Source organism: Coffea eugenioides, chromosome 3 (genome assembly GCF_003713205.1).
Source record: "Coffea eugenioides isolate CCC68of chromosome 3, Ceug_1.0, whole genome shotgun sequence".
Taxonomy (NCBI): Eukaryota; Viridiplantae; Streptophyta; class Magnoliopsida; order Gentianales; family Rubiaceae; genus Coffea; species Coffea eugenioides.
Window position 1 is genome coordinate 18400380 of NC_040037.1, and position 25353 is coordinate 18425732.

The 25353-nt window shown below is 36.5% G+C and overlaps 2 protein-coding genes across 4 annotated transcripts; one reads left to right on the forward strand and one right to left on the reverse strand.

The window, feature by feature from the left end:
* Positions 1-53: 53 nt before the first annotated feature.
* On the forward strand, positions 54-14290 carry LOC113765556 (fanconi-associated nuclease 1 homolog). The gene is made up of 16 exons (XM_027309778.1): positions 54-271; positions 383-527; positions 841-900; positions 1315-1829; positions 1891-1995; positions 3375-3639; positions 3713-3775; positions 4482-4556; positions 4643-4764; positions 8371-8474; positions 8563-8650; positions 8730-8870; positions 8954-9177; positions 11172-11445; positions 11596-11829; positions 13269-14290. The coding sequence occupies exons 1-16, from the start codon at positions 170-172 to the stop codon at positions 13710-13712; spliced, it is 2961 nt and encodes a 986-aa protein (XP_027165579.1). The 5' UTR covers positions 54-169; the 3' UTR covers positions 13713-14290.
* A 3631-nt stretch (positions 14291-17921) lies between these two features.
* LOC113767011 (tetratricopeptide repeat protein 27 homolog) lies at positions 17922-25075 on the reverse strand. Of its 3 annotated transcripts, XM_027311185.1 has the most exons (7): positions 24641-25075; positions 23931-24060; positions 22534-22862; positions 21144-21225; positions 19334-21040; positions 19007-19151; positions 17922-18845 (listed from the first exon to the last, which is right to left on the reverse strand). In XM_027311185.1, exons 1-6 carry the CDS (start codon positions 25060-25062, stop codon positions 19056-19058), a joined length of 2766 nt encoding a protein of 921 aa, XP_027166986.1. In that variant the 5' UTR covers positions 25063-25075; the 3' UTR covers positions 17922-18845; positions 19007-19055. The 3 variants fall into 3 exon arrangements, with proteins under 3 accessions (XP_027166986.1, XP_027166985.1, XP_027166987.1); XM_027311184.1 differs by having other exon boundaries at positions 17922-19151; XM_027311186.1 differs by having other exon boundaries at positions 17922-19151; positions 23931-24055; positions 24641-24832.
* Between the last annotated feature and the right edge of the window lie 278 nt (positions 25076-25353).

Below are 25353 nucleotides of genomic sequence, written 5' to 3' on the forward strand. Positions count from 1 at the left end.
TTATTTTATTTACTAGTTTTTGTATCTGCACACCCCCCAAATCCATTGACGCTTTCACCTCAAAAAACACACACAACACACACTCGAAACAGTCCTTTCGCACCTCCTCCCTCCTCTTCTCTCGCGTTATAGCTTCGATTGGATTGGATTCAATCGAAGACCGCTATCAATGCTGACCGGGCGAGAAAGTTTGAAAAGATTGATTGGCAAACGGCGTCGTTTTCTACCCAATCGCCATTCCATCATCTCCTCCGCTCTCCCTTCGCCTGAGGTAAATTCAGATTACAGGCCAATGAACGTTCTATTCATTTGATTGTTGAAAAAGTCAATTTTTATTTTTTGTTCCTGAAATTTTTTTTTTATTTTTTTCCGTCATTTTTAGAGCACATTGAATTTGTGGAAGAAAGAAGAGGTTGATGATGAAACCAGCTCGGGTGATGATAAAAATGGTGCTCCGGAGCTGGTTAGTTGTCCGATTTGCGGCGTCGAAGTTCCTGGAGACAATGACGTCATCAACTTTCACTTAGGTGTGTTGTTGTTATGATTTTTTTTTTTTTACATTTTAATAATTAAATAAAGGAACGATGTTTGGTAGTGTTGATGTAAAATAATTGTGGTGTTCTTTTGGTTTTTGTTTTTATTTTGAATGAAGTGAAACAGGTTTGTTGGAAAAGAGTGTCTGTTTTTTTAATTTGAATAGATTAAATGCTGGAGAAAGTTTGAAAGCATTGTGGAATTAGGAATAATAGTATATGTGATGGATAATGATAACTTTTTTATTTTATTTTTCCTACTTTTGGTATTTATGGATGCTTATGCTTTCAATTACTGATTTTTCAGATGCATGTCTTGCTAGAGGGACTGAACCTTGTGATGCTATCGTCAGCAATTCTCGTTTAGGTAATTCTTAAAAAAAAAAAATTATGAAGAGTCTTATTGAATTTCACAGCTTGAGCAGAAGAACTGGGTATCTATTTTGTTTCTGAATATTTTTAAGAGTTGTTTTCTAATGAAGGGAACTGATGAATGAGAGAGTATGTATTTTTTATTTCCTATCCTTCAATGTCAGGTCAATAATGTCAGAAAGTTTTAAATCTACGGGATCTCTAGAATGCAATTCTTATTTTCGTTTTTGCTTTTCAAAACTTCATCTTTATAGTATAGAATATAGATGTCAAGTAGGGGCAATTGTATATATTGATAGATTTGAAGAACCTCTGTGTTCTTGTTTTCCTTCTAGATTCCATTTCTTTTTAAATTTAATTTGAATGTGCATCTTTATTCCTTGCTTATGACTTCAATTAATGATTGTAGATGCATGCATTGTTAGAGGAACTAAGCGGAAATTAAGTCAGCGTACCCTTTTTCAGTTGAACTTTTGCTCAAGATCCAAAGTCAAAGTTCATTCTGTTGTGTTGGATTCTGCTGAAGTTGCTGATGTTGCTGAGAGTGATTCAATTAATGGTATTAGATGGTACAGACATCATGGATATGATGACACAGAATGTTTTGAAAAATGCAGTAGCAATCAAGTGGAATGGCCATTGGAGTCAGTTGCTACTGGAAACAATGATGTAGCAGGTTATGCAGATAAGCCAGTTAATGATGAAGTAATCGAGAATGATGTTGATTCTCCTTCACTGCCTTCTGAAGGGAAGGTGTCTGAAAAAGATAGGCAGGAACCCATGGAGGATGATGAACTATCAGAGTTGTCTCTTCAAACATTCATTGTTGGCAGAAAGTTTGCTGATCAAACAGAGTTAACTCTTCAGACAAAGATGATCCTCTCAAGAGACCCTGAGAATCCCAAAGATCCAAATGCTATTAAGGTTGTTGTCTTTGTGCTTCTGATTTGTCCTTTTAGCAACCAGTAATGACTCTTTGAACCAGGTCGTTTCTGCAGATCGTGGGTGTAATAATGTGATCGGTTTTCTACCACGCAAGTTGGCTGAGCATCTATCTCCCCTAATAGACAAGTTCCACCTATATTTTGAGGTACTTAGTTCCCTGCTAAACTAGAAGTATCCAATGGTTGTTCTGTCAAATGTTCTGGTCTGGCATCTTCATTTTACCATCTTGCTTTGTGGTTAAGGTTGTACCTTTACCACATGTAATTATTGGATCTCTGTGTGTGTGTGTGTATTTATATTCGACTCTCTTTTTTCTGCATGTTGAACTCATGTGACTTTTACCTTCAAGTGGGAAACTTTTTCGAAGCAATGTAGTATTACCACAATTTTTTGCAGAACTTGGGACAGGGTATGATCTTTTAGGAATCAAATCTTGGATACCAGAAACACTCTCATAAATAAGCTGCGAGATGACCAAAAGTTGGTATCTACATTGATTGTTTAGTGAGGTACAATTGGGATGTAACATGGAAAGTACTGACTTTGTTGGAATAGGTGACAGTGTTTGTGGGATGTGCCAAACTAGAAGGTGTGACAAAGTAAATGATTCAGAAGAAGTAGTATGTTTGGGATGGTTCATAGTGTCCACTTCATGCTTAGTTCAGATGGTGTGATGCATAACATAGAAAGCACTGTGTTGGGTCAAGAATGTAAATGGAAACTTTATCTCAGTATCTCATGTCTTTATAACTAAATGGGAATGCACTGCCACTCAGTAATGTAGTTGAAAAGAAACAAGAAAGTTCACATGATTGCTCCTGCAGAAGCAGCAGAGATGATTCTAGTGCACTTGCTTCTTTATCTCAGAGGCCTTTGAAAAGTAAATCCACCTCCAAAGTGTGTGTTTTGGAGTGGGGGGCAGGATTTGGCATGGACCCTACCTTTTCTTTTGCCTCTAAATATACAAGAACCCTAATATAAGCAAAATAATTGACGTAGTTGAAGCCCGTAAAAAGGGCAAAGCTGAAGAATGAAGGATCATATTTCATGTCATACATGAGCTTGGATTGGTGCTTCAACATCATGTGAACCTCATATTGAGTCAAATCTCTACACCAATGCCCATACAGATAAAGTTGGTTTCCTTGAAGAACTTAAATAGCAGCAAACAGTGGAAAAGGAAAATGAAAAGAAAAATGGGAAATTGGCATTTAATACTTCCTATTGACACAAGCCCTGAAGCTAGGTTGGGACTCAAGGTTTAAGAGAACCTCAAGGGGATAATACAGAAAAACATTAACTACAATAGTGCCATCTTCAACCATGAAAGTGAATTTCAACAGGAGATTGTTTGGAGTGCTTTATCAAGTTCACAATTGTTGCCTTAACTTATGTACCTGCCAAGATTCCTTTATATTGCTTGACACCACACAATTGCATGCAATAGCTGCATCTGCTAGTTGCTGAAAGTATCTTTTTTTCCCTGATTTTCACTAGGTTTTGATTGTCTTGATCATTCTGCAGGGTCATGTGACTTCTGTTCCACAGCATGCACTTGCTGTTGTCCCTATTCAAATTTTCTGTCAAAATAAGTCAGTACTTGATGGAAAAGATTGTGACAGTTGGAAACTTTTCAAGTCCTTGTGGAGACATGCTGTGTATGCTGTTGATTCTGCGAAGACTCGTCCTCCAGGCATGACAGGATATCAGCAGAACCTTGTTCTAATGATACAAGAGGTTTTAAAGAGCCATTCACATCTTTTGACTGATGGAGAAAAGACTTTCCTTGGTAAAAATTTAATAATTGTTTGAAGTTCAAGATCCCGCTGGTGGCTTATGCATTACGTATCTACCTTGAACAGAACGCTTGACCTTGCTTTCGGATGACAGTCAGAGGCTCTTTGCTCGGCTTTATACAAGAAAAGGTCTTCCTTATCAGGCATCTTTTTCATTTATTTAACAGATTATAGTTGGAGAATTCTACAGATTTTGCTTTTCATTTTAGTCAACTTTAGCCTTTAGGAAGGTAGCAATTCCTGGTTGCAAAGACAACTTATGCTGTAGTATTGCCATTCAGTCTGTCTTGTTGTGTGATATACAAATGAAGTATAACCAGTCAGTAGCATGAGGATGTTCTTGAAAATGATCAAAGGCTGGCCTAGAGCTCGAAAAGTTTTAAGCACTTGGGTAACATCCACTTTGCTTCTAGTTGTCTGCATGGGGAGACAATTTTGACGGTACTTGAAATGAGTGAATTTTTTTTTTAAAAATCATTGTGAGGCTTCTAAACACAACTAACTAGAGAGAATTTTGTTGTCTTTTGATGTTGAAGTTTGAACTTTACTTGTTACAATAAATGAATTGCGTGTAGCATTTGTAACATTCCCATGTTGATAAAACTGGTACCTAAGACCAAGTAGCATTCTGGTAGGAATGTAACAAAATATTCAATTCAAAAATTGAAAGCATTGGTAATGATTGAGGTCGATAATCTATTTCTAGTTACTTCCTGGGTTATGGCTCTTACTACACTCCGCGTACCAACCTCGCGTCGTATGAGATGCTTACTCATAATGGGAGAGGTTAGAGCTAAGAAATCTATGGGCTGATTATTTTGCTCTTCTTCTTCAGGACCATGGTTTAGGATGTCCAATATCTCATACACCGAGATACTTGACTGTGAAGGGGCTATCAAAGAACTTTCTGGTACACAAGTTTTGTAAGTTTTATATATTAGAGTATTCAGTTTTTGGAAGTTTACAATTCAAATTTTCTATCTTATTGTAATCCAGAAGCAGGCTTCCTATGTTCCATTGAATCAGACAATAATGTCCAAGAAGATGACTTAAAGGAGATCTTGAATGTACTGAACGTTGGTGAGCTGCGGGAACTGGTCAATAGTGTCATCGACGAGGTCTGCATATAGCATTTTGTGCTTCACAGAAAAATTTTGGCTCTGTATGGATTGAGACTTATTGTGAAAAACTGTTTTTGTTTGTGGGATCTACAGTAAAAAAATTCCAAAAACAACTCCAAAACACACATATCAAATACAACTAAATACACCTAAAAAATGAATAAATATAATAAATAAAAAATTACCTTCTTCTTTCACTCACCACCACCCACCACCACCATCCCCCAGCAACACCCCACCACCACTACCATCCCCTCCCTTTCTCCTCTCTCTCCCTCTTTCTCTCCTTTCTTCCTCCTCCTCCCTCTTCTTTCCCTTCCCTCGGTAGATTAATGAACAGGCAGGTTTTCTCGATTCATCATAAAGATGTTCATTGAAATAATTAATAAGAACAGGCAGGTTTTCTCGATTCATCATAAAGATGTTCATTGAAATAATTAATAAGTTACCTTGTTTTCTCTTTATCTATGGAAGAATCTTGACTTGGTAGAAGTTATTAACATGGCAATAGCATACAAGGTACTTATTTTCATTTCATAGAGCTTACAGTGTAGCTGTTCCTGTGTGCTGAACTGTGCATGAAGCACATAATGCTGGGGCCCACAGTTATGAAACACATAGTTTGTGGTTTCTGCTTGTTCTCAGCCATTGGTCATTGCTGTCTGCTGATACTGGTTTATTAGTTATGTTAACTGATCTAAAGGACATGTGTTCTTTTTGTGGACAAGTGCATCTTTTACTGAGTCCATTGGTGGTTGTGTTGGATGAACCCAAGTATTTACCTATTTTAGTTGAGTATCCGGGATTCTGGAGAGTGTAGGTGTAGCTGTGTTTTCCATGGCATTTGGCCCAAAAACTTGAAAGTATTTTAACAGAAGAACTAAATGCTGATGCTCTTGACTCTGATTTTCTCCTAAACTAGAATACTAATCTCTTTTTTGGACTTGCTTCACTTTAATTGTGCTTACCTGTTTGTATCCATTGTACATTTTGCAAACGCATAAGATGGAGCATTATGGATGGTTCCTTCTTAAGTTGAATGGTCCCATAGTTTATGCTCCAAAAGCAAACAATTGGCTTCTGATGACTACGCAGAAAAAGGTTCACTGTGTGGACAGATACGGGCCATAAATTTCTTAAATTATGACTATAACTTAGGCTCTGGATCTTAGCTTTCATATTTGTCCAATAGGATAACGGTTCTTGGCTTCATTGATTTTTAAATAGCAAATGTTAGATAGACCCGCATATGGGTTTTGTTCCTCTTTACAGTACATTATTTTCTCATCTGTTTCCTGGTATTCCTTACCACTTTCTTATTTGGGATAATTTCCGAAACCTCTCCTGAAGTTTCTCATAATGTTTCTTAACACCCTTGAGGTTTCTAAAATCTCACTTACCTGTCCTGTCAGTTTGACAAGGCCAAATGTCCCCATTCAAGGCCATGAATTAACAACATTCCCTTGCATTCTTAACATCTGTTTAACCTAAAAGCCTAATAAAAAGGAGGATATTTAAACCACAAACATATGGACAACGAACAACCAAATGGCCTTCTATGTTGGACCATATTTTTCTGTATCTAGGTGGTGGTAGGGCAGCAAAGGAGGGGGTTAAGTTGAATTTAGTCAATGTCAATCTACTTGAAGAATTTTGGTAAGTAATTAGCCGATTAGGAATTTTGTGGGACGGATATAAGGAAGCCATGCAATTTTTTAAGGAAGTATATTTTATTACAGATGTTATTCAACCTTTACTCAAAATTTAAAAAAATCTTTTCATATGTGAGTTTGCATGTAAAGCCCACTCATAGAAAGAAAATTATAAATCAGCTAGTATTAAAAAGATTAATCTAAAAATGATCTCATGACAAAGTATCTAGAAATTGCCTACGTTGAGGTTGTTGTCTTTTTTGTTTTTTGTTCTGTTTTTTTTTTGGGGGTCAAAATGGCATTCATTATGCTAGGTAACAGTTGATGTATTGCTGCGACTCTGCTCTTTACTGTATTTATGACCCTTCATACATTCACCTGTATTTTTTGGGATTAATCTTGTATACACTGTCAGTATATACACTATCACTGTTAGATATATGACACGTGTAAAATTTGAATTTGAAATTCAAAATTTGTTTATGTGTCATTCATCCAACCGTGATAGTGTATATAGATTTATTTGTATTTTTTGACCTTATTTTAATTTTCATTGTTGCTGTAAGCTTCTAAGCCTACATTGAATTGTTTTTTACTCTATTTTCTACACCATGCGTCATGAGTCCAGCTTAATTTATGCTGTCTTAAGAGGTTAGAATGACCTTGCTTCTTAATTATGATAATCGTCCAAACGCTGTCAAAGTCACCTCTGCATCAGTTGTCTGATAACCTCAGTATCCCTTTTGAATGTTACATTTCCTATGTCAATCTGTTCTTAGAAGCATTTTCTGGTATCTGTTTTTTAAGAAAACACTTCTGCACTTGCACACAAGTTAAATATCTTGTGATCAATAGAATATTCAATTGAAAATTTCTCTCTTGCTTTTGCTTCCTTAAAAGTCCTTCTAAATTGGTCTTAATCTTCTGATCTGATTGTTGTCTTAACGCCTTAGCCTTAAAATGGATTTGAGGTTGCAGTTAGTCTGATGTTTAAAATGTGCCTGATTCCTATCTCTCTTTGCCTTTCTAATTAAGATATGATTTTTCACTCCATTACCTTTTCTTCCTGCAATACCCAGTGGAATTCTTGCCGGATGGAAATGCTGTCCCACCTAGTGTCATATCAACAGTACATTTGTTGTTAGTTCATAAATGTGTTGCAACCTGATGGCTTTTTCTTTTTTTTTTTCTTTCCCATCTCCTTACATGATATTTCTTGCCTACTGGCGATTTGTAATAGTAATTCCCTTCCAACTTCTTTGTGATTACTTTGATTCCAGCAAATTTGAATGTTTCATATTGGCGCTAAAGATAAATGCAGAAATGCCTTGCATAATCATTACAGTTGGGTCTGTAAAAGCAGCTTTCGTTCCATACTTTCTTACAGGTGAAGGGTCAAAATAGTGCATTTGTTTAAGTGAATATTACTCTTTTGGTTCAACCAATAAATTATCTGTACTCTTCTAGTCATGCCAATTTCTAACTTGACATTGGTACAGTATCCGTTTACATTTCCTCAAACATATTAGCATAATGTATAATTCATAACTATGATTTGTTTACAAGATAGGAATTGCTACTTTTTTGGAGCATTGTGCTACCTAACACCACAAATTCCAATATCAGCCTTTAAGATGAATTAGCACTCCAAACTTTCACTTTACAAAACAAACAGAATATGGTGCGCTCCTTGTCAAAATCATCAAGCTTAGGACCTTTAAGTCTTTCATGCTGATTAGGAGTTGCCTTTCATCTGATCATGCTGATGACAGTGGCTTGCATGTCTTGATTACAAAGTAAAACATTTTTTGATTGCATATCTTTTGCCTTTTTGAATTTTATCTTGTCAAACTACATGCTCTTGACTAGTAGGAGTTGTCACTTCTGATTTGTATCTGTGCACACTTGAAATTTTAGCTTTTGACCTTTTATTTGTGTTGATGGGTCGCAGAATTTTACGCGGACGTATTGGAAGAGACATAAAAAGTGCACTCCTGTTATGAAAAAACAAGATTTGATTAGTTCACTTCTATCTTCATACAAGGACAATATCTGGTATGATGAGTGTTTTCTTGGAGTTTGTAAAAATGCATAGTTTGGCTTGAGATCTCATGTACCTTACCTCCATCTGTTGTTCATGCAGCTCCAACCTCCTGAGTTTGATTTTACTAAAAACTGCAGTCTGTGTTCGAGTAACTGCATCAGCTGAGTCTCTTATTTGGCGAGCTGAGGTACTTCCTGAATTCTGATATACTAATACTTATTGGATCTTCCTCTATAATGGTCATTTTGATCTTTTGCTTTTTGCAGCGGCTATTCTTCTTGAATGGGGAGCAGGACTTATCGTCATTTTTACTTGTTGATTTAGGAATTATTAAGTATCCAACTTACAACTGTATATTGTCAGACCATATTTTTAGATATAGAAACGAACTGCTTTCTTATGAGGAGGTATGCTTTACCACTTAAATCCATTTTTTTCCCTTTATGCTTCTTTGTTTAATCTTTAATATGCATACAAATCTGCTCTCTAGGCAATTGAGGTTGCACAAATTATGGATGAATCTCTGGATTTAAATAATTCTGAGTTGGTTTCAAGGTGCATAGAGGTTTCTGACCACCGCATCTTCAATCCTGTACAAGCAGTCCAATCATCAACTGCTGGATCAATAGATACATTTTTGTCATGTTTTTCAGCTTCATGGGTCTACTCTAAGGTGGTCTTGTTAGGTGTTTCATTCCTTGAGCGTGAGCTGAGGTACGAAGATTCTAGTTAGTATACATTTACTATGTGATCAACTAGTCATTTTGCGTTCTATTTTTCTGAGGCTTCTATGTTTTTGTGGCTCTTGTCAATATTGCCAGCAGAGAGAAACTAGCAACTGAGAACAGCACTTTCATTGTTGTCTCACTTTTTTTTTTCCTTTCTACAATCAAGATTGTTTAGTAAATCATCTTTATCGAGTCAAAGATTTTGTTGTACTGCTTCTGGAAAGCAGCAACTTCGAAAGGGGAATACAAGCTATCCATTGAAACTTTGGTTACAACACACTGCAGAGAAATTGCCTCCTTATGCTTCATACTGTTGTGTCTGGATAGTCTGTTGTTGTACTTGAGATGAGACATTGTAATTCATTAAACAGCTGAGAGTATGACTTCCTCGTATCAAACAACTCGTGTACTAGGGAAAGGGCAAAGACCATCCCTCGGTGGTTGGTTAAGATTTAAGAATAAGTAGCTTGGCTAAGAGGTTTGGTTGCTTGACCTAGTATCATGTGTTCCAAACCAAGTTTACCAAGATTGTTGAACCGCACCAGTAAATGGAACTATATGGGAACGTAATCTCAAAAGCTAGCAAGGTCACTGATGAGAAATCATGTCATGTAATAGAGATCTCAAAGCTTCTTAAGTCCTTTGATCCTTAATGTTAGCCAAATGATTGGGGTTTCAATGTTTGGTTTTAACAAGAAACAAATATCAGAAGCTTGTGTTTCATGCATGTTACTTTTAAAGATCAGCAGCTGTTGAAATTTGGGATGGGTAAATGACTTATATTGACAGTTTGTTACACAGTCAGAGCAAGGGATGGTGAAGAACGTTGAAACAAGCAGCTTTAAATAGTGGTGGAGAGAATGTAATGCTATAAAAGCCATGATTGTGTGATCGTAGTTGTTTAAGAATGCCAGGAATGGTTAATTCCCTGTTTGGACTAGTTTGAGTACTTTATCAGAAAATATCCGGTGCTAGTCTAGCATTCTTTTTTGTTGTTGGTGGTATTTGGAGATCTTCTTACTTCTTCAAATGTGGAAAGCCTCAAGTAACATTGCTGTGACTAGCTGGCCCGAATTAGGGGCAATCAACCATATCCGAGAAGCCCAATGTCATCTAATGCTCTGCATGGTAAAGAGCTCATGTGACCGAGCTTGAAATGTTGAAAGCAAGATGATATCTAGTTAGAGCTTGGCCCTACCGCATGTGACCAAGAAGCATAATATTATTGTAATCAGGGGATTTGCTAATAATTTATGCACACTTTAGTCACTAATAGCTAGTGATGGTAACGAATTTCATTTGTCACAAAGATTAACATGTTGGTTTTTCATGTACTTTTGTTAGTGTAACTTATTTATATGTCTATGCATTTGTAAGAGCTTTAGCGCAACAAGACCAGTTTACAGATGTAATCCCATCTTTTCAGTGGCCTATATGATACAAATGAACACAGTGGTAGTGATATGACCTATGCATTGCTCCTCTAAACATGTTCAATGTAAACTTAATCAGATAACAGGGTTCCTACCATCTGTGATAGTAGTGTACTAATGGAACCTGGCTTATTATCTTCTTGGACCTGTCTTACCATTTTGAGTCTATGGTTGAAGGACATGTAGTATGTGATACACTATATCTGATCTACTATTCTATGGAATGCCTCTGCAATGGTGACTATGTTAAATGGGGTTTCTGTTAAATTGAAAATAAAAGAAAGAAAGATGATTGGGTTTAATATATCAATTTTGTTTTGTTGAAGGAAATTGATTCTGGATAAGTTTTATCATATCTGAGAGAGTATCATGGTATTGTGAATTTATTATCAAGCTCTTGCTCATGGGTGTTCTGTAGCATCCATCATTATCGGTTTTTGTGAAATTTGGTCCTTTGTTATTGCTTAGGGAGTTATTTGCTTGATACTGTCAATCTGGATGTTTCTTCTTTTTGGTGAATATGTCTGATTATCTTTCTTTGTTTCAGGTATATTGAAGCTATCAAGCTACTAAAGCGCCTTCTGGTTAATTTCATTTCTGACAGAAGAAGGGGATACTGGACACTGAGGCTATCAGTTGACCTGGAACATGTGGGACGTATAAATGAGAGTCTTCAAGTTGCTGAGGATGGGTTACTTGATCCCTGGGTTCGTGCTGGTTCAAGATTGGCCTTACAAAGGCGGGTTCTACGACTGGGAAGGCCACCTAGGCGCTGGAGAACTCCTAGTTATTCACAATCTGTTAAAAGGAAGATAACTGAGGTAATCCTTTAGATAACCAGCTTTAACTGATTTAAGCTACAAGACTGCAAATGTATTCTAATTCAGGATCATGCCTTTAATTATCTCAAAGGGTCTCTGATTACATGTAACTGTTTATTGAGATAGTTTTAGTTGGGTTAATGTGATTAGGTTCATATTCAAGGTAGACCATTAAACAGTAAGACAGGAATGAGGAGTATATTTTATGGTGAAGATGGAGAGCAATGTGGAGTGGAAGAACTTGCTTTGCAGTATTACACTGGAGAAGGAGGTGCATGGATGGGTGTCCATACAGAGAGTGGCATTTGGTTGACTATTTTTGGGCTTTTGATGTGGGATATTATGTTTGCTGATGTGCCAAATGCCTTTTGCACCAAGTTTCAGGTACTCTTTGTGATTATTCAATTTCTCAACTTTCCTGGTTCAGGACAGTATACCTCTCTTTTTTGGTGCTGATTACATATGTTCAAAGTAGGTTACATGCCGGAGTGAAAACATGGGTTTCTTGAAGTGTTTTTTGGCCAATAACAGCAATTATCTTTTATTATTTAAATGGCTAGTGATTCAGTAAAAGAGCTGAAAGTTGTAGTAAATTGCTATTGGTTTATAATGGAATACATCTTGTTAGTTGCACTTGGTCTAAGGTGAGCTAAATTTTCCTTGCAGTTCACAGGGGCAAATCTTTGAGTTTATACTATTGAAGCTTGAGGGACTGTTATGATTCTTTTAAACCCCGAAATTATGACATGCTCTGTGCGAGTAAGAGATATTGTGCGTTTACTGCTTTTATGTGGGTTCTTAACACTGTGTTTAGGTATCTGTCAATGAGGCAATGTTAAATTATTCTGACACCAGATTATTTAGAACAAGTTTCTCTGGTGGCATTGAAAATGGGAGCTCCTGTATTATTGTTTCTTCCTGGCAGAAAAAGGATTATTCTTTGAAAATGCAGAGTTTAAATGTGCTTGTTTTAGCTAATTGATCCAAGTGGCAATGGGCAAATACATTGATAACACCTGGATAAAAATGCTGAGTTAAAACTGATATAGGATTCAGTCATATGGAAGACCAATCTTCCAATCTTCACCATGTGTTTCGTTGTTTCATTTGTGTGAAGCTATTTAACCTGTCTCTTATTCAATGGATTCAAAATGAGGTTAGTACTTCTTCAACCTTAAATTGAATATCCTTGTCTAAAATGGCCTTAATCTCTGTTGCTGATTTGGTTTGGGAGTATTCTGCCAAATCAATTACAGCTGCAGACATCATTAAGGACATTCTGTTGAGTTAGCAGCAGATTTTTTGTTTTCCTCCTAATATTTGTTGCTGAAATGAAAGGTAATTTAGATGGGAAGTAGGAAAGCGATGGTAAGAGTTGAACCTGTGACAAGAATGGAGAGCCTTAACTAATTGACTGTATATTGTACGCTCTTCTATAAGGTTGCATTACCTGTCATCTTCACCATATAGAGTAACTATATAGGAAATGATTTTCAAATGATCATGTATAGATTGTTCATTAAGACATTTGAATTCAAACACTAGAGGTGGTACAAATGAAAAGCATTACACCTTACAAATGTTTGTGTGCTGTTGAATTCCCATTTGGGTAATATGCAATTAAATTTGCTATAAATGAGAACCTCTATTATTAAAATTTTAGCTTAGATCGGGTACTGTCTTTTTTGTTTTCATTTCATTTATAAATTCTACTACCTTTCGCTTGCTTGTTTCTGTTATGCTTTTATTTTATAAGGATTTCTGTCTTTTCTATCATAATACCCTATTTGTGTGTTGAGACATGTAATTTTTTCATTCTGCAGACAGCTCCCTTAGATCTGGAGACAGATAGCTTTTATGCAGCCAGAAAGAGCCTTATAGAGGGAGTTCTGGGAAAGATTAATGATGGCATGGCAGAAGAAATTCTTATCACGTCATGGGAGTTACATGCAGGAACAGCCTGCAGGGGAGTGAACTGGGAAAAGCATTCCTTGGCTGAGCTTCGTGCTGCTGTCACATGCATTGGGGGTCCTTGTCTTGCATCAATTTGCAGGCATTTGGCTCAAGATTATCGGAGCTGGTCGAGTGGAATGCCTGATCTCTTGCTTTGGCGTTTTCATGACAATTATAAAGGTGAAGCAAAGCTTGTTGAAGTAAAAGGCCCAAGGGACAGACTTTCTGAACAGCAGCGTGCATGGCTGCTGTTTCTGATGGACTGCGGCTTCAACGTTGAAGTGTGCAAAGTAACTGCTCCAGTCGTGAAGTAAAATGTGTTCTTATCACAGCGTATTCCATCATACCAAAATATTTGTGCAACATGTCATCCTGCTCAGAGAGCTGTACGCCTGTTGATCTTCAGAGGGATATTGCACTTATCCCACGACTACAGCTGGAGATGTAAAGATTTAGTTCAACATACGATGAAGGGGTTGGCTCTCTGAACAAATGCTAAGCCTACTTTTGGAGCTGTGCCTGTAATTGCACTGCAATGTTCAGAGACTTCTTCCCTCTAGGGTTGCTGAGAAGTCATCCAGTTGTAACGGTAAAAAGTTATTGCTTCATCTCTTTTTATTTTCTTCTTCCCAACCAATCGTTGTTTTGCTGGTAACTATTGTTTGACCGGCATTTCACACAAGTGGTGCTCTTCCACCCTCCCTATAACTTCTGAAGAAACTTCTCCAGTTTATTGGAGCCACCTCAATAAATTACTACAAAGATAGAAAGAAAATGAATTGTAATTGTACCTTCAACTTGAATTCTGTCACATTGAAGCCATACCGTGTAGTGAAGTCATCTACATTCTGTGCTGGTCTCTTGTATAGAGTTGGCTTCTAAATTCATTAGCAATTTGTGTTTTTCTTTTCGAGTTCTCTTCTATAATGTTTGCTTATTCTTTCAGTTTGTCTGTTTCCTATGTTGCATGCATTTATCAAAGCTTCTTTTGATGCTTTTGCTACATTGTGGTCGGCTCTGATACCAAAATATTTGATTAAATCCACTGATAAAATTGGTAAACAAACAATTTTATTCTACTGAATGTGGATCAACTATAATAAACAATGTTTACAAATTAAACACACATAAAGGACATCTCTGTTCCAAGACGAAACTAATTTGAGCATCACTCGTATGTTTGCTCTCTATTATATTTATATATATTAGTCTCACCCTTCAGATATTAGTTCAATTTCGCACACAACTGATTTCTCAAACACTTGCTTAGAGCCTGAATGAGCAAGCCTGTGCTACTAGCTTACCGGACTTTAGCAAGTTCAAAATTGCTACGGCTGGACAACAAACTTCCAAAGAAAGTTAATGCTAAAATCGCGAGGAAAATAGCTTTAAATATGATTATCATTCATTCAATTGTAAGTCACATCTTAAACAATTATAAAGTCGCGTCTTAAATACGAATGCCATTCAACAATAAAATCATGTCCAAAATTGCAATAAAATTTGACTTCGTTCAAAATAATTTGTTACCAAATTAGTGCCGCTATGGCAACTTCAGTAATAGGTATGCCCTATTGTGGCCATAGAGAATTAAAGTTAGTCATGACTTCTTAATGGTTTCAAAGGAAACTTTTGTGAATCAAATTACATCAAAAGAAAGAGAGTCATGAAGATTGAAAGTGTGTTAGGGTATAGTAGATACAAATCGTGCTCCATTAAGTAGGATTACCTGAAATCAGTTAGGATGGTGCTCTAATTCGTCACTTCAATATTTAGTTTTCCTTTTTTGTTTTATTTTCTCTTTCTAGGACTTTATCAATTGGCTGCGTCAAAGTTAATTGTTTTTGTTTGGGGGGGGGGGCAGGAGATTGGTTGTGGGTGATAAAGTTGAAGACATCGTAAATAAAAGGTTTTGGATTCAAATCGGCCGTGTCAATGTTAATTGTTGTGTTGGGGGGAGGGGGGGAGATTGGGTGTGGGTGATGAAGACATTGTAAATAGGAGGTTTTGGGTTCAAAACTTTTCATTTACCAAAAAAAAAAAACAGAGTTGTAATTGGAATGGTGGTTATCGTTATGAAACATTCGTCATATACGCATCCAATATTCTTCACTAATTTTCATACAAATGACCATCAATTGATTCTCTTTCCCTAATCATGTTTCCTTTGATCGATAAGTGATGGTGTTAATAATAATTTTGCGTGTATATTTTTTACACCTTTTCTATGAAGAGAAGAAGACCTGATTTAAGTTTAGACCATTTATTCACTGTATTTACAAAATTGCTATCCTTAATTATTACTACGTGTTGAATATAATAATAGTATGATATATACTGTGCTAAATAATCCTATTCTAATTTCTTTTCTTTTTTTTTAAATCCATTACTTGTAGAAGAAATCAAATATATGATGCATTTAATATCTATTTAAGGTAATATAGTTGTCAACTTCTAAAATGTTTTAAAAGAGCAAAGCACCAATTTAGTCCCTAAACTATTTTACTAAAACCAACATAGTCCCTAAACTTTGTTATGACCTAATTTAATCCCTTAACTATTTTTACAAAGCCGAAATAGTCCTTAAACTTTACTATGAGCCAATTTAGTCTTTCAACTATTACGCTTAAGCTGAAATAGTCCCACACCCATGCTTACATGGGTAGTTTTGTCCTTATTTGACTCATCCACCCAATTTATTTAACTTTTTGCACTCATAATTGGGGGACAAAATAGAAAATTCAATCATTGCCCTTATTAAAACAATAGAAAAATATATATTTGTGAGAATATCGACAACAAAATTGAATCATATATAGAAAAAAAAAACAAATTAAAGCTTCTTATGGCAAAAAAATGGAGATGATGCTTTAAAAAATTTCATAGGGATCCAAATCAATCCATTAAATGGAAAAGGGGGGAAAATAACATAACAAGATTGTGCAAAAAAATAAGTGCGAAGTTAAGATGTCCTAGGTTCAAGTCCTCTCTCAAACACCAAAAGAAAAGAAAATAAAATAAAAAGAAAGAAAATTATTTTTTTTGCTTTCTATAAAATTCAATTTCGTTGCTGTTTTTCACCCATATAAATATAGGTGAGGGACTATTTCAGCTTAAGTAAAATAGTTAAGGGACTAAATTGACTTGTAATAAAAGTTAATGACTACATTGGCTTTGTAAAAATAGTTGAGGGACTAAATTAACTCATTTTAAAGTTTAGGACTACTTTGACTTTAGCAAAATTGTTTAGGGACTAAGTTGATATTTTTTTCGTTTTAAAAAGATGATGAATAAGTTTGTTATACATTTCAAAGTATAAAAAATTTTGTAAGATGAAGTGCCAGAATATATTATTTAGACAACATTTAGCCTGCCAAATTGATGTATTTGGTCTATATTATTAGCTAATTGAGTTGATCATATATGTTCTTTTTTTTAGTCTTTTTTATATTTGTTTTGTATCTTTTAAGCACAATACATGAAAAACCACGTATCGTCTTTGATATTATCTCGATAAGTCATGACCCATGTGAAAAACCTGTATCCCTCACCATAACCAATATTGCTACCGTGTCATTTTATGTATGGTAATTTATAACCTTTTATTTTCACTAATTCATTCTTTGTTAGCAATAGAACAACTGCATGTCTTTCTATTTTTTATTCTAAAGTTTGAGTTAATATCATCCTAAATTGGAGTGCAAATGAGTTGAGTTTAATCTGAGTAGTTCGCGAGTTTGTTTGGCAAAGCTCGAGTTCAAACAGTTTGAGTTACTTGATCAGTCGAGTTCATACTTAACATGTAAACTCAAAAATTTGTCGAATTTAATTAAACTCAATTAGACTTGATTAGGCTCGATTAAGCAGATTGATTGAACTTGATAAGCACAAGTTCAAACTCGACTTTCAAGAGCTCGACAAGTTCGAGTTCGATCTCGAGTTCAAGTCCAAATTTTTTTTAACTCGAGTAGAGTTCCAATAATACACTACCCAAACTGGACTTGCACTGCTCGAGTTCGACTCAACTTGATTGCACTACTAATTATTTTTGTTTCGGATTGTGTTCTTTATTTCTCATCAATTCATTTGAAAATTATGATTTCTCCCCTCAAATATACTAAACAAACCAATTAACTCAGGAATGATTAGAACCCAGGGGTTGTCATTCTCTCGTTATCCCAGGATCAGTCAGCAAGAATGACTAATTTGTGAACGAATAGAGCCCCTTAATGCGACAGCCAAGTATACATTACCCGGTAACTTTATTCACTTTCAGGCTTGAATAAATGCTTTAGAATCAACTTCAAAAAGAACCACTCATTGGTCAACAAACCACGAACCTATACATTTTAAACCTTATTACATGAAAAGAACAATGGTTGATTAAATCAGAAAACATGCTACTTGAAGCTGAGAATATTATATAATAACTCTTTCACCTGGACTAGCAGCATAAACCAGAGCACCAGTGTATGTGCCTAAGCTATTCAGATTAAACAAAAGAAGAAGAAGAAGTCATAATCGATGGTTAAGGAAAATTTTACATATTAACTTTCACAACTGAGACGGCTAGAACCTCACAACGTTATCTTCAATCGGACTAGAAAATCGTGAGTCATCTTTTAACAGAATTCTAGTAAATCAATCTCATTAGGAATAACATTACCAAGAAAATCTCAACCAGGTGAACAACACGCAACAACAGTTCACAGATTATTCACCTGTATTCTGTTTCCAATATTATGTAATAAGGGTGGTCCGCGCCCTTCGCAGAGTAGAGGAGGGAGTCCCATCTGATTCTGCGATCAGGAACACAGAGGCGCAAGTAGCAGACTGTATCGGAGTGTCAATTCAACTTTTACTACCAGGACTGGAGTTGTTAGATGTTGCTAGTGCCGTTGCAATTAAACTAGAAAGCTCAGCTTTGAATTTCAGCCCCTGGCTTTTTACAAGGACTGGAATTGTTGGATGTTGCTCGGTGCTGCTATAACTTAACCAGAGAGCTGTGTGTCAAATTTTAGCCCTTCTCATTGGCCACGGCGAACAGCCTCTCATGATTATGACAGTATTCTCCACATAATATTTCTCAAGATAGTCCATCCCCCATAAACCATGAAAGGCTGTATTGATGTAGGAGCTGAAGATGAAATATCTCTCACTTCAATGTATAGACACATTCAACATATTCCTTCTCTATGTATAGCCAATGAAGTAGTGTCTTTAATTCTGATATTGTTCTTCACGCATCAACTGACTTGCCTCTCATTGTGAGTTTAAACATAATCTTTCCTTTACCCTTCAACTTCAAGAACTGGCTCTGACCAATGGCATCCGTCCCAATAATCAAGTTATGGCCTACTACTCCTTCACAGCGCTCTCAAAAGCATTCCGGGTGATTACAGCACATTCAGAGTGCTAGAAAATGTAGTATGGTTAATCAACTGAATCTGAAAGTGTTCAATTATCAGCCAAGCAGTTCACATAGGCAAAGGAGGCTTCAAAGGCTTATTCTTGTCTACCAAAAATTCCTTCTCATACTCTGAAGGGTAAGAGAATTTGATGTGGAATGCAAAGTCAAAAGTAGTTTTTTACCATCCACCAGATTTACCTCCTTAAGAACGGCAGAAATGGTAACAGCAGATGAGGTCGTAGGATTATTATGCAGCACCCGAGTCTTCTTGCAGTGCCTTTTGTACTTGATTCAGACTGGCCAAAAGATCCTGATATTCTCTCGTGTCTGAAAAATTTGCTCCCTGAAAAAAAAATAATCTGTCAGTCAATTCCACAAGGAGATTGAATAACAACATAGTCACTAGTCAGATAACTGAAAGTATCCATTTGCATAAGCTTCATAACTCATCAGAAGTATAAGGTGCCAAGCAAAAGTATGCCGCTAGTAAGAAAATATGTCCAGTAAGTTAAAGGCAACATTCACCTGCTTAATTATGTTTTTAACATGCATCTCAGCCGCAAACAGTTCTCGACGACCACCAGTTTGATAGGAAAGCTCCTGATATACTTTACAAAGTTCCAGTGAGGCATGTGCAAATTTTACAAACCGCTCCCTATCCTTCCACAAATCAGATCCCTGATAGGCTCTGACTTGCTTAAGCAGGGCCTCAGAGCACATCGTAAGATCCCCCTTCAATTTGTGCCATCGAGCATACAGCCCCCAAACATCAGCTCTCCCACTACTTTTAACAATCTGCTGCAAGATCTTGCCAAGCATTTGCATCAAATGCTCAAATTCATGCTTCCTAGCCAAGTCTTCTGAAATTGTTGATTTGTCAGCATAATTAACATCTGAGGTAGCATGAATATGCTGGGTGTCATCGCCACCAGTTGCCTTTGAAGGATGAGAATTGATAATTGAAGCCTGTTTTTCAATCTCTACGATCAATCTTTCTAGTAAATCAACATCAAATCTTTTATTACTAGTCATGTCCAGGACCTTTTGTATAGCATCCATTGCCTGGCTATAATTGCCAACGTCTGCAGCCACTTGGCTGAAATTCTCCCACATCTGCCAACTGTTTCGCTTGAATTTTAATGCTTCCTTGAATGCAACGAAAGCCTCTTTGCTTTTCTTCCTAATCATGTGGAGGCAAGCTACATTATTCCAAGCCTCTCCATTTTCAGGATCAAGTTGAACAGCACGTGTAAACCCATCCAATGCTTTTTCAACATCCCTAGCTTTCAGAGCAGCGGCACCAAGTGCAAACCAGCCATCTGGATACAAGGAATTCAGTTTCATTGCTGACTCCCATAGAACTTTTGACTTCTCATAGTCTCCCCTGTTGTATGCGCTGCGAGCAAGGGATCGCAGAGCTCGAGCTGACTTGTTCCCTGAAACGTCAAGGGCCTTTTCATAGCAAGAGTCTTCAATTGTAACATCACCAAGTGAACACCATAACCTTGGGTCATTAGGCCTTTCCAACAATTGCTTCTTGATAAGCTCTACAGCTGCTGCTTTCTTCTCCAAAATTCTATAGCAGTATATCAAATTATCCCAAAGCTCAAGATCTTCATAAACTTTGATAGCTTCTCCTATCAACCTGCAGCTGACTAAAAGATCACCAAACTCCTTGCGTAATGCAGGAATTCCAGGGTTGTTCACTGCAAAAGAGTAAAACATCCTCTGCACAACACCAGGAGAAGGTTCATTTATACTTTCAACTAGTTTCTCCATCATCAAAAGTGCACGCTGCTTTGTGCGGCTACGAGTTGATTCCCACCGAACGCGTAACATGTTGCAAAAATATTTAATTGTGAATGGTGAGGATTGTTGAGAATCTATTGCCTCCATATATGGTGCCATTTTGTAGTGTTGCAATTCATCGTTCCGAGCACTTTTCTCAATAGAAAGACATTGCGCCAAAATCACAGCCTGTTGGATTGCCTTCAACTGTGTGGCAGAAATACTAGAAATTTGAACAGCTTGATCACCACTATCAGAAGTTTTATCTTCTAAAATTCTAGGGGCCATCAACACGTCAGATGCTTCCTGTGTTTCAGGAGGATGCTGAAGTGATGTACCATCAATAGTGGTGGTTATGTCATCCTGCATCTCATGGCTAACTGATCCAGTGGTACTATCACTCCTTTTGCCCGTTACAAGAAGCAACTGAGCCTTGGGTTCCACCTGTATTCCCCACTCTATCAGGATGGCCATGGATTGAGAATCTTAAGTGATCCATCACATCTCACTAAAGGTTTCTATTCAATACAAGTAAAATTTAAAATACCTGATGCATGGTGCGGAATCCAAGAGCTCCACTAACAGAAAAATCAAGTTTTGATTGTTTTTGAGCTGTTTCAAAGTGCAGTCTGACATAAAGAGTTTTTAGAAAAATTAATAGTGCTATTGGAAATGAACAAGTAAGAAAATTATAAGGTCGTCAACAAAGGGTGAGGGTAACAGATCTAAGAAAGAACAGATCCTCAACGAGAATAACATAACAGGTCTTCAACTATGAATAAGATACTCAGATGCGATACAACGGCATGGATATAACATGGGAATATATCAATTTCAGTTTGACTCCCTTATGGTCATTTCACTAGCTTCCTATCATGCTAGCAATGCAGTTACTTTAATGAAATAAATGGCATATTTACCATTAACCTTAAAAATATCAACTTCAACCTGTCTCGACTTGAACTCTACTCAAGGAGTTTTCAAGACCATATAGTAGATTTGTCGCATCACATTAAGAAAAACAAAAGGTAAGAAAAACATTTGAAGTATTACTAATCTTAAAATGAGAAATGCATTTGCATTACCTTCCACATCACCTAGAAATCTTGACATTTCAGCATAATTTCAAAATATGGGAGTTTGGAGGAAGTAAGCAGACATAAATAGACATTATTTTCCATTCCATCACAATATTCTGTGCTACTCTTAAGTATTCCTATATTTATTTAACGCTATCATGTTTCCATCTCAGCTAGTGCATAACACATTTTGACCTTTATGTGCAGGCACTTCTATTAGAAGACATTTACACCTGCATAAGAGTGCATCCATAAATCACAGGTGGTCTACATGAGCCTCCTAAAAGTGTCTGCACTTTACAAATAACAATTATTGACAAAAAGGAACCAAAGTCAGAAAAGGTACACTGCAGCACATGCTATAACACTTCTAAAGCATTTGGAAAGCTAGCATTATGCAGCTACTCGGTAAGTTAATCATCTTCCAAAATCAGGTTGAGAAAACTGGATGTATGGTTTCATGGTGAACCCATTTAGTATCTCACCTCAAAATGTACTACCACTGGAACCCAAATATGCCTTTAGCCCATAGGGTAACTTTTGCACCACAATGGCACTATGCACTACAGACAATTCTGATTAAAATCCGATTATCTATAATATCTATCCAATACCATGACTATAGAGATTGACGGTATTCAGAATAGCATATGCCAAAGGACAAATTAAGACAGGATCCAACCCAACCAAACATCAATATACCAACTCAAATCTGCACCAATATCAGATGATATGGAGAGTTGGAAATCATATTAACTTGCACCAGAAACATCACTTGTTATACAATGTCCTTACATGATATCTCTGCAGTCAATCACAACATAGCTACAGCTTGAAAGTATACATATGGTGACTCACCTGGAAGAATCTACCCGTGCATATGTGAGTTCCATCATCCCCACCTCTAAATGGAGCATGGATATGATAGTTAAAGCATCTTCTTCTGATAGCCTTTGACCCCAATAATTTGTCACTTTGCCTAGACTATCAAAATGTCGTAAACTTTCATGTGAATATACTTGTAAGAGGTCAAATACAGTGGATGAACATTCATCCAACAGTTTCTGATGAATGAGCAGCACCCTAGCAAGCCACCAACAAATACTTCTCACAGCAGCAGTAGTGATACTGCTGTCTAGCAACAGATCTTTCGTCTTCATCAGTAATATCTTTGACAGAACTATATACTACAAAAAGCAAACAGACCAAATGTTTTTCACTAAGAGATGTTGCAAAAGGAGAAAACAACATATCAAAGTCAAGAAGCTGAGTGTATCATTATCATGCTGACGACACATGCATAAGAACCTCTCCTACAGCCATGACATTGATACCATTGAACGTATGTTAGTTAAATTAGCAGAAGGACATGAGCTATTCCTATAGAACTTCTACCTTCCAGTCAACACTGTCCAATTACAGCTCATGAAACAGAAGGATGTCAACTTCTGTTAAGCTAAAATAGTATGTAAATAGTATGTACCAGGATACTCCTCTACCTGCATGTACTCTGTTAAAACTTTATAAGTCAAAGCATAGACATGAAGCCATGGAAAATGAGGGCCCAATAATTTCCCATATCTTGCTCCTTACTAAATTATGAATTGAACTTATCTTTCAAGATAGCTTGGTCTAGAAAGCTTATCTAAGTAAACGTACATAGCAAAAGAAAGCAAGGAACTAAACAGGCTGTTGTTCATGAGTTTTCTTGTGTCTGACAAAATGAACTAACACTCTAATCAGGTCTGTCGCTACAGAAACACTAAAGAATATATTCATATGTTTAGGATTTCATGTAAAACGAAATTTCAGAACAAAATTTAGGATTTTCCAGAAACCTATAGAAGTGTAGCTTCCACAAAATATAGATTGTTTTTTGACCCTTGGCAATTAGTTATTAAAGGATACCTACAATGTGGACAGGGATAACATGAATTCGCGGAAAGCAACTAAAATCAAGAAAATAATCTGGAAAGGACCACATAACCATCTGAGACAGCACAAAATTTACTGCAAATCTTGTCACTTGTTTTATCTTTCGGCGATATTATATTCCAATGGAAAAAGGTCCCATCAGAAAAAAGAATATAATCACCAAAAAACCAATATTTGTCACAGTACATACTCCAACTTATACTCAATAAGCCATTGGGAGATCAAACATGAATCAACTTTGCAGCTGGAACTTAAAACACCAAAACAATTCAAAGAACCAGAAAATTGAAAAAAAAAAGGACTGCCTATTAGACCAGTACCTGGAAATTTGAGAATTTTCCTCGAACATCAGAACCAACTGACATTATGTCCTTTTGTGCCCATAATTCCCACTCTATCCAATTATCATTAATTGGCAACAATGGCATCGCTGGCATTTTTTCCACTGGACTACAACCAAATTACATGAACATCAGTTCATATATTTGAACAAATCATCAAGTCAGAAAGTTAAAAAAAAAGGATAGTTTTCATTTGTCTTAAAATCACTATCACAACATAAAATTGTGCACGAAATCAGGTAAATTACATGAAAACACTGATCATTCCATGTAAAGATTATACAATTTTGACTTTTCCCCAGTTAATTTTCTACTTTACTACAGAAATACTCTATAGATTGAAAAAACTGATATACATCACTTCTCAAGTCAATATGCCTCACGCGGGGAAATTTAAAAAAAAAATTCTTACCACCCTAACTTCTTCAAAATAAAAATAATAATCATAACCAATTAAAAAATATCTTTCTTTATATTTCTCCAGTTTTAACTTGCTCGAGCTCGCTAAAGCAGATGCTAATAAGTAATAGCAAAAGTAACTCATCTTCGAATTCATAAACAAAAAACAAATAACTTAAAAGGAAAAATAAATTCGAAAGGCTCAAACTTTAAGAACAAATAAATATCATAAAAAACACACCAAAAAAAACTGAAAATTTAATGGAAATTAATACAAGATTAGAAATTACCCAGTAACATTTGATTGAGTAAAAGCCAGCAAAGCCGCGACGGCGATGGCCATAACAAGAAAAGCCCTGAAACATTTCTCCAATTCATCAATTTCCGAATCGGAATTCCCATTCACGAAAACGACGACGCTCTGGGGGACTAACTCGGAATAGAATAACTCGGCTGAATCAGCCGAGCTAGAGAACGCGGTGGCCGAGTCGAAGCTGAAGATAGATTTAACTGCGGCGGAAGACAGAGCTTCGACATAGTTCCCTGACTCGATCAATTGAACGACATCGGAAATGAGGGTTTGGAGATTGGGAGGAACTTCATCGGACGGTGGAAATGTCGGCAGGGGATTATCGGACGGTAGAGTACAGCGGAGGAGCCGAAGCTCCAGAGACCGGAGCATGTGGAGCGGCGCATCGGAATTTTCTTCCATGGAAAAAGTTGGGTTTTTTAGGTTTGGAGGAAGAAATAAGAGGGTTTAAACGGTCAAGGAGTTTAAAAGAGAAGAAGAAAGAGAATATTCAGGAGGAGGAGGGATTAAGCGGCTATTTGTTTCTGGTTTCTGGTTTCGTGTCTTTTCGCGAGTTCAATAGTGTGTTGGGACGATTTCATGTATGAGTATCAAAAGCGTGCTTGGCGGCTTCAGATCACTTTTTGTTTGAAATTTTTATGGCATCATGACATTGGGGATTGGATTCAAAGGTGCTATACCTTAGTGCGGTGG